Here is a 9,372-nt window from a genome sequence, read left to right as displayed (position 1 = left end):
CGCAGCCCCAATCCCCAATCCCTGCCAACTACGCTGACTGAGCTCCCCTCCCCATCGCTTTTACGGCGCTACGTCTTTTGGAGCACGAATCAGTCTACCCCTCCTCCACATTGAACATCGCTCCACGATAGCTACCTTGCCTTTTTCCAAGCCTTGAGGTGAACTGTTTTAACTCCCCCTGAACCTCTTATCATTCATAACCTCCCTCACCGCTGCATCAAGTACCATGTCCGTTCCCCAAAGCTCCTTTACCCCGCCTCCTGGCACACCAATCCATCAGCTAGCCATAAAGCCGATTTTCGATGCTCTTGAGCCGCGGGAGAAGTTCTATGCTCACTATTGTGCACGGGCAGCATGGCATGGGAGCAGAATTATCATGCGGCAGGTATCGCCAGAAAGCCCTGGCATCTTCGACTTCATCATGGACCTCTATCATGCTTGCGATGGAAAATGGGACACCTTAGTCACCCAAAGCAATATCACATCCGAAGAGCTCGAAAGATTTCTGGAGTATGCCGCAATGTTTCTCTGCAACTTAGGAAACTACTATGTAAGTTCGGCGAGATCTTTCTAGCAACAGCACTGACTGTGTAATCAGGGCGAAGGAGACCAAAAGTTCGTCCCAAATCTGACAGCCGAAGCACTGCAAAGGATCGCAAGCATCTCCCAAAAGACGAAGGAAGGTCTAGACAAAATCATCGGTCCGCTATTGGCAGTCCCGCCATTCAACCTTGGATATCCCAGCAAGAGCGCACAGTCAGGTTATTACACTGGCACTGAACTCATGTCACAGAAGGAGATTGCTCGAGTGTCGGAGGCAATGATTGAACATTCCATTGGGCCAGAGAATACCCGAGTTCGAAAGCTAATTCAGGATGGAAAACCTATATATCATTTGCTTCAAGCTTCCGCGGAGACTGGTGTTCCCGCCAATGGTCTACACGAACTGGCAAATGACATATTCATCGTTAGAGGCGATCACTCGGTGGAAATGTCGAACATCTGCTCGGATCTGGCGAGAGCAAAAGAATACGTCAGCAACAGCAGGCAAACCCGGTTCTTGGAGCTCTACATCGAATCCTTTAGTACTGGTAGCCTCGAAGCTTACCAGGAGTCACAAAAGGCGTGGGTAATGGATGTGTCTGCAAGAGTAGAGAATATGATTGGTTTCATCGAGAGTTATCGTGATCCGGCTGGGATCAGGTCGGAGTGGGAAGCTATGATCGGAATTTCCGATCCGGGCGAAACATTGAAATTGAAACGCTTTGTTGAGAGTTCAACTTCTATCATTCGACAACTCCCATGGGCAGTCGATGGTGTCAACGATGGGAAAGGCCCGTTTGAGAAGAGTCTGTTTGAAGCTCCTGACTTTACCAGCGTCCACGGTGAGATAAAGATTGTCTCCTCGGCAAGTTAAACCATATACTAATTCCCTTAGCGCTTGCTGTATGCGGCAGTGTCGTCTTCGAAGCCGCCAATCTTCCCAATGTAAGCTCTGGAAGGGGATTTCTGGATTGAATGAAGCTGACAATGGAGTTAGTACGAATATATTCGAGAAAATTATGGTTTTAAGAATATTGTTCTCGCAAATCGTCTCAGTGCTAACAATAACCCCAATCTACCAGTGCCTTGGGTCGATCCATCAGAGTTAGAGCACTTCCGCAAGAGCACACATATTGTCAGATTTCTCACCACCGCTATCCATGAACTGGTGGGCCATGGAACTGGTATACTCCTCAGCGAAACCGCTCCGGGCATCTACAACTTTGACCAGCAGAACCCGCCGATCAGTCCACTGAACGGGAAAGCCGTGACTTCGCACTATTTACCTGGCCAAACTTGGAATAGCGTTTTTGAAAATTTGGCAGGAACAGTGGAGGAATGTCGTGCCATTCTAGTCTCGGAATATCTCATGGACAACAAGGATTTGTTGTGTATTTTCGGGTACACCAATACCAGTGAAATCACGGCTGACGACCGTAAGTGCTACCACGACCGTGAATTTAGCTTGCTTACTAACCCAATTTTAGTCCTTTATACCACCTATCTCAACATTGGTGTCGATGGGCTTCAGGCTCTCGAACATTATAACTTTGAAAATCAGGCTTGGGGGCAAGTCCACCACCAGGTATGTATTCCTACCTTTTCATGCTCTAGACTTATTAAAACTAAGCTGCTACCTAGGCTCACTTCTCCATCCTGAAACACCTTCTCCAAGATGGCGGCGGCGTTATCCAAATCTCCCATGACCCCAATAACTCCACTCTCACCGTCCATATCGACCGGGACAAAATCATCTCTCACGGCAAACCCTCTTTAGGCCGCTACCTCTGTCGTCTACATATATGGCGGTGTACTGCCGATATTTCCTCTTGTAAGGAATTCTATGAGCCCATGTGTGCTGTTGAGGGGATATACGAACAGTGGCGACAGATTGTGTGCTCGAAGCCAAGGCCAAGATGGAAATTCACTCAACCCAATACGTTTGTTGATGGAGAAACCGTGGAGGTTAAACTGTATGAGGAGAATAACAAGGGAATCATTCAATCATGGGCTGAGAGAGGGATTTGAAGGCATCAAGATTGGAGTGCATGGCAAATAGGGTGTCTTTCCTCAAATTCCTGAAATGGATATTCTGCCTTCCCCGCTTTTAATATTTCCGGCCCGCCCCGTCGTGCCTTCCGCGTATCAGTCCCACTCAACGATACTTTTCTAAAATTAGGTACCTTTTGTGTGGTAGTATACCCATACAAAAGGTACTTATACCCCATATTATGTTCTCAACCCTCTGGCTAGTTAAAGGAGAAATAAGGGTTTAAATCAACAACAAATCATAGTTAAATTAATTGGCTAATAAAAGAAATTTCAAATATCTTATATAGAGAAGTAAAGACCATATTTATGAAAGAGATATATGTAGAGACATCAACGTTCTACCACTTGGAGAATACTCAATATTTCTTCCTAATATGTTAATAGTAAATAAAATGGACCTCCTTTAGACTATATATTCCCTACTATATTTTTTGTAAGTATTCCCAGAAGTGACAAAATCTCTGTTTCATGTTCATGTACCTTTTGTATGGGTATACCATATAAAAGACACCTAAAAAGAAAAATCTCGTTTCGTGAGAATCTCTCGTTATGTGGGACAGACCCATACCTGGTACAGTTATGGGGGTGGTAAGACGGCTAATATCCATCTCTTGTACTTGGTATCTGGAAGGAGATGCACTACGTATTACACATGTGTTCCCTCTTTGCTTGTTGTAATACATTTTGATGGATATATTCTTCGTTCTTCCTAGCTACATGATTATCTCCGCGGTCAATTCTCCATTTTGATTAACCATGGGAAATCATACCCAAATGACATTCCCTGAATCAAACCCATTGGCCTCATTGCTCCATGGAAGTATATAACTTCGCTGGTTACTCACAACCCTAATCCCCCTCTCCTTAAACTCCGTTGAGTAATGTGTATGCCCGAAGACCCAGTTTTTCACACCATTCCACGGCTGCGATAATAAGTCTGTGGCAAATGCAGCACTCCAAGGATTCTTCGCATGCTGTGGACTCGATGTACGGTGCATAGCGGGTGCATGATGTGTTGCGACCAGAATCGACCGTTTCGATAATTCCGTAGGATTTGTTTTGTGGTTATTATAAATCGATTGGACCTCATTGCGTAGCCAATTCAAGTCGGACTCATGCGCCGCATTATGCTCGTCGACCGTCCAATCCTTGATTTTCTGGAAATCCTGGATTTTGTAATGGACAATATCTCTGGAGTTTTCGGGAATATTAGACCAAAAAGTAAATCCCAGTACGGTGACATGGGAGTCTGGGATGTCATATCGTCGTTGGTGGAGTAAAATGAGTCGTCCATTTAAAGATGGCTCTTGTTCAAGTCGCCTCACTGTTTCGAAAGCCAACTCAAAGGATCCGCCATAGAACTCATGATTGCCGAGGATAACTCAAATTTCTCCACTTGCCTTTGGAGGAAACGAAGGTATTGATCGTAGTCTGCTAAACGCCCAATACCCCCGGCCAGCAGCAGATATTTGGAGACAACTGGCACGTCAAATGATGTGTATTGCTGGTTCACTTCCAAGTGAAGATCAGAAAGAGTATGAATGGAGACAGACGGCTGGCTGAACAATTTTCGGATAAATTGGGCCATCATAGCCTTGAACAGGCTCCAGAGGCTGAGAGAAAAGTACGGAGTAAAACATCAGGTGGGTTTGGTGGGTAGTCATGTGACTGGCAAGTGGATCAGCTGATCTCTCTAGCGTTATCTATCCAAACTTCCAGCACCCTGGAGATGTCCAGCATGGGCTCCTAGGGTAGGAGATCTCTCTACCCTATAATCGTCTGCAGTCTCTGACGCTATGACCATCTATGCAGAGGTCACCTGACCTGATGGAGATAAGCCGGCCCACGGATAATTCTCGGCTATTCTATCTTCCCAGGGTCCTATCATGTGATCCCCATCTCCCCACCTTTTCGACTATGTAGTCCCAACAACACCTTATGACCAAGAACAAGATCCCCGTGGGCCTCCGGCTCCTCTAGTGGGGAATTCAATCAACAAATTGCGCTCTATCACATTTAGTTTGGGAGTGCTCCAGGGAGTTGAGAAATGTCTTCTTAATTTACCTTACTGCCTCGGAAACAAGAACAACAAGCAGCTATTAATGGATGACGGTTGGATTCGCTTTATCATCAATGCATGTACAACACGGACATTAGCGCATGCAGCCATGAAGCTTCATATTGATTTCGGTACGTTATAACATCAAGAATTAAGTGGACCCTGGACCCTGGTAATAGCAGAATTTCCCTCGCAATATTTCCTCCCTCGCAATATTTCCTCCCTCCCAATATTTCCTGGTTGTTCGTGTAGGCATAACAGTGCTCAACAAAGGCGAGAGAACTACATCAAGCCTCCATAAGTTTGCCCATCTTCACTGCGCTTCTCATCCTTCGTGAAGTATTTCTTGAGGCGTTCCTCGTCTTTCTTCAGCTGGGAACGCAGCCCGCCCTCGTTTGCGTGATGCTTGTCCTGGGCGGCATGGTCCTCGCCGACCTTATGTTTGTCCTGGGCGGCATGGTCATGGTCTTCACCGTGAGGCTTGTCCTTGGTAGCCTGGTTCTCGCTTCCATGCTTGTGGTGATCATGGTGGTGGTGGCGGTCGAGGATCTTCTCGAAGAAGGAATCCTTGTGTTCGAGCTTCGGGGCGTCTACATTGAACCTCGGGTTAGAATCTGGGGGTTAGAAGGCTTAAGTAAAAAGTCACGAACCTTCAGTCATCGTGGGCAAATTTGATGAAAAATATATAGTGTAGAATTCTGGAAATTGTATCTTATTTGGGGTTTAAAAATGCTCCGCTAGGTGATGTCAAAGACTCTTTCATCTACTATATATACATCTCTTGAACGTACGATACTTCGTGAACTGTCGGAATGAACCTTGGTAATGACGTGTTGATCGATCTCTAATCGGCCAATCAGAGGGCCTCGGGAGGTATCGGGTATAGAGTCGATAGGTATAAGCAGTACTGTCATAGATAATTGATCTACTTACTCCGGCACGAGTCAACCGATACTAGCAAATTTGAAGACAAAACTACGTAGTGCCTAGATAACCCCATAAAAATTCATTGATCAGCATAGTCAAATGGCATTCTATCTGCGATATAAATGACTGTTTTCAAATCAATTGTATGTGAGAATCAGTGTCCGCAATTCGAAATCAACACAACGCATGGGATAATGTGACTATGCAACAAAGTATTGTGCAAATAGATAGCGGAAAGCATTGCCTGTAGAGACTGCTCCGGGCCGTTTCACAGCCTGATGTGCTTCTCTTCCCTCTTTTCTCGATACTATCACCATTTTAATCCAATTCTCGTTCCCGTGCCTGCTCCGGTAAAAACGTAAAAGTTCCTCCGGAACACTATATCTGCCCCTAGCTCACGCTGGCAAGTGATCTATCTTCTGTCTGCCTTCCCTCTATCATGTCGCCTATTCTAGCTCAATGGTGCCAGGGGGCTTTGAGGTTCTAGAAAGACAAAATGTCAGCGCATGGCTCAAGACCAATAGAGGCTAAGACTTATACTTACAAATCATAGACGACACGGGCAACACCCTCCACCTTGTTGCAAATGGCGCGCGAAACATCCTAGGGTAGACAGGTTTGTAAGTATAGGAAATAATGAAATTGGGCCTTTGTGGGAAGGGATGGAGTGGGTTGGGTCCGTGGTATAGGACCCACCCGCCCGCCTTGCGGAGAGCCCGAAGTATAACCAAGACCTGACTCACCTGGAGGAAGGAGTTACTGAAGTCAAACACTTCTGCGCTCATGAAATCCTTGGTACGAACAGCACGGAGAATCACAATGTAACCCCAAACTCGCTGATCACCGAATACACCAACACTGCGGTTAGTATCGAGACCAGCAAAGGCTTGAGATATCTGTGGGAGAAGAGTTAGTTTGCACCCGTCTTCGCCTGTGTGACCCGACTTACCTGGTCGTAAAGGCCGGCCTCCTTGATCATGCTGATGAAGATGTGGTCAGCCTTACGGGCGATCTCTACTCGCTCCTTGGTAACGTCGCCGAGGATGCGAATGGCAATGCCAGGACCCGGGAAGGGGTGTCGGTTCACTAGTGACTCGTGTATGCCGAGCTGTCGGCCAATGGCCCTCACTTCATCCTTGAACAAAAGTCTAAGCGGCTCAATAAGCTGTAACAGAAGTCCCGTCAGCTTTCTCTGCGTTGATGAAGAGATGGAAAGTATACTTACACGCAAGCCTTGCTAAACGGGCCATGTTGGTTAGTAAGTAAATCAAACGATACTAGATTAGCTCGACTTACGCCGTTCATCATCCGCTAATGCTGGTTAGTTAAGATCCTTTTATATTCGGGACGGTGGTATTGCTTACCTCAGGCAGACCGCCAACGTTGTGGTGAGCTATTTCTAATGTCAGCTTTTGTTCTCTCTTTTGTCCGTGGGGCAGTCTTCTGCTCCCGAGACCTCGTTGACTCTCTTACTCTTGATAGTGGCCGAAGGCCCGCGGAAGCTCAAAGATTCAATACTAAAATGTTATTAGTTTGGACCAGGCAATCAGCGCAGAATGACTTACACGTCAGGATATAGTGTCCCTTGCAGGAACCATTCCACCTTCCCGGTGTTGGGGGTGTTTTCTGCCTCCTTCTCAATCTGCAAGTCCTGTTAGCTAGCCAAATAGCCTGTCAGAGAAGGTCGAGCGTACCCTAATAGCCTCTTTCTCGAACAGATCGATGACTTCAATGTCGTTAGTACCCTGTCACCAACACATCCCAAACAGCTTGAAGTACGCACAAGTTGACCCAATGATCTTCCGCTTCTTTTCGGGGTCAGAAACACCCGCCAGACGACCCAGGAACAGCTCGCCAGCCTCGACAACTGTGAGATTAATGCCAAGGTGTTCGCCGAGCGTGGCCTTGACCTCCTCGCACTCATTGAGACGCATACATCCAGTGTCGATGAGAATGGCCTTAAAGCGGTCTCCGATGGCATCACGCATGAGGGCTGCTCCCACAGTGCTATCCACACCACCGCTGACAGCTCCAAGGACGAGTGCTCGGTCACCAACAAGATCGCGGATGCGAGCGATCTCGAGCTGAGCGAAGTCGCCCATTTTCCAACTCGGTTTAGCGCCGCAGATATCAACACTGAAGTTGCGGAGGATCTCGCTTCCGCGGGGTGTCTAGATCTGAATATTAGAGGGAGTTATAGTGTAATACCTTGGGGGTGACGAACGTGTTCGAGCTCAGGGTGGAATTGGACGCCTAGTCACCTTGCATTAGCATATTCCCTTACTGGGCCACAAAGGCAGCTTGGGGGAAGACAAACCAAAGATGGGCTTCTCCTCATGGGCGATGCCGGCGTACTCTGAGTTCTTGGTGTCCGCAATGATCACGAAACCCTATTAGAGTCAATAAAAGTGCTTCGGAAATACGAAGTCATTTCACTCACAGCAGGCAGGCTAACTAGCTTGTCGAAGTGGGACATGAACACAGGAATTTCATCCCCCAATCCAGCAAAGAGGCGGTCGACATTACTATTAACCTTGGTGATTTTGAGGTCGGCGTGGCCATACTCTGCGAGGAAAGGGTCAGAAATAATTTTATATGGTGTTCCGAAGGTTGCAAACCTCGAGTTTCTCCGCGAGCAACGTTCGTTGAATCGATCCGCCATGCGATCTCCTGGCAACCGTAGCTGGGTGATTTGTATTAGTGTCGTACCGATGTCGATGTTGGAGGAAGGCATACCAAATACCCCTATACCCCGGTGTTAGTACAGGTTCAGAACCTTGAGGGATGGGCGGGGAAAACACTCACAGAATAGGTACATTAAGGTCAAAAACAGCGGGGTCAACATCTACACATATGAGTACAGGCAACAGGACGTTCGGGGGATGAAAACCTTACGGGGCGAGCCCTCGTCGTAGACGGAAGAAGGACCTAGTATCTTAGTCAGACCTCAGCACAAACCATGTGTTAAGAGACTTCATACCTCCAGAGAACACAATTCCTTTGGGCTTCCATGTCAGCTCAGCGATCTTGGTGGTACACGGAAGCAGCTCAGCGAAGACACCGAGAGCCCGAAGCCGACGTAGGATAAGATGGCTCGTTTGAGACTTCACAAGGGGAGTCAGCATTTGGCATTTGAAGAGGGCCAGGAGCCGGCCAGCAGTAATGAAGCTCCGTTATCTGAAACAGGCCGAAAGAGAGGAAAGATGGCGCTCGAGATTTACATACGCCAAAATCAAGAACGAGGATAGTCTAGAGAGTCAATTGTCAGTCAATCCGTTCTTTTTGCGTTTATGACTCAATTGCGCCGGCACGGCCTAGGGCTGCTTGATCGCAAGTTGCTGAAAGCGGGACAAGTGGGTTTCCTGGCTCGCCATTGGGATATGATGGTACGTACGTCAAAGTTGTTGTGAGGCTCTTCGGCCTCGATAGTGGGAGCCATTATGATCTTGGTTTCGGCAGGGTATCGAAAGGATTAGCGGGGTGAAGTGAGGGAAAAAAAAAATATGTTTGGTATAATTGTACCGCCTCCGCGGCCGCCTCCTAAATAGGACACCGCCTTCAAAATGCTCTATCGCGGGTGAATCCACGTGACGCTGTACGCTCTTGAAGAATCTTTTGGATGTTTGGTAGCATCTTCTTTTCGAATAGCAAAGAAAAAACCACGGCAGACTCGAAAGCGCCCTGAAAAAGGTGGTATCTGTCAATCTAGATTGGGTCGACTTGGTGACCCACTCCAGAATTCTCACCTATATCACTTACACTCACCCCAAGAAAAAGAAAGAATTGTCGCA

General features: G+C 47.2%; 3 protein-coding genes across 3 annotated transcripts; 1 reads left to right on the top strand and 2 right to left on the bottom strand.

The window, feature by feature from the left end:
• Window positions 1-226: 226 nt before the first annotated feature.
• Window positions 227-2,571, top strand: LCP9604111_9697 (dipeptidyl peptidase III; the record flags this gene model as incomplete). Its single annotated transcript, XM_039077979.1, has 6 exons — window positions 227-550; window positions 599-1,385; window positions 1,439-1,488; window positions 1,541-1,979; window positions 2,031-2,128; window positions 2,185-2,571. The coding sequence occupies 6 exons, from the start codon at window positions 227-229 to the stop codon at window positions 2,569-2,571; spliced, it is 2,085 nt and encodes a 694-aa protein (XP_038924307.1).
• Window positions 2,572-4,936: 2,365 nt separating this feature from the next.
• On the bottom strand, window positions 4,937-5,314 carry LCP9604111_9696 (uncharacterized protein; the record flags this gene model as incomplete). The annotated part of the gene is made up of 2 exons (XM_039077978.1): window positions 4,937-5,244; window positions 5,305-5,314. 2 exons carry the CDS (start codon window positions 5,312-5,314, stop codon window positions 4,937-4,939), a joined length of 318 nt encoding a protein of 105 aa, XP_038924306.1.
• A 713-nt stretch (window positions 5,315-6,027) lies between these two features.
• gua1 (GMP synthase (glutamine-hydrolyzing)) lies at window positions 6,028-9,020 on the bottom strand (the record flags this gene model as incomplete). The annotated part of the gene is made up of 21 exons (XM_039077977.1): window positions 6,028-6,064; window positions 6,126-6,184; window positions 6,325-6,477; window positions 6,531-6,746; window positions 6,807-6,818; window positions 6,878-6,892; window positions 6,946-6,974; window positions 7,055-7,098; window positions 7,147-7,223; window positions 7,276-7,307; window positions 7,365-7,752; window positions 7,806-7,834; window positions 7,899-7,971; window positions 8,022-8,146; window positions 8,200-8,264; window positions 8,318-8,326; window positions 8,387-8,426; window positions 8,477-8,509; window positions 8,562-8,685; window positions 8,807-8,830; window positions 8,976-9,020. The coding sequence occupies 21 exons, from the start codon at window positions 9,018-9,020 to the stop codon at window positions 6,028-6,030; spliced, it is 1,629 nt and encodes a 542-aa protein (XP_038924305.1).
• Window positions 9,021-9,372: the final 352 nt, after the last annotated feature.

Source organism: Penicillium roqueforti, assembly GCF_015533775.1.
Source record: "Penicillium roqueforti strain LCP96 04111 chromosome Unknown scaffold_63, whole genome shotgun sequence".
NCBI lineage: Eukaryota > Fungi > Ascomycota > Eurotiomycetes > Eurotiales > Aspergillaceae > Penicillium > Penicillium roqueforti.
Note: the sequence above shows the minus strand (reverse complement) of the source record. Positions and strands in the feature narration are given on the sequence as shown.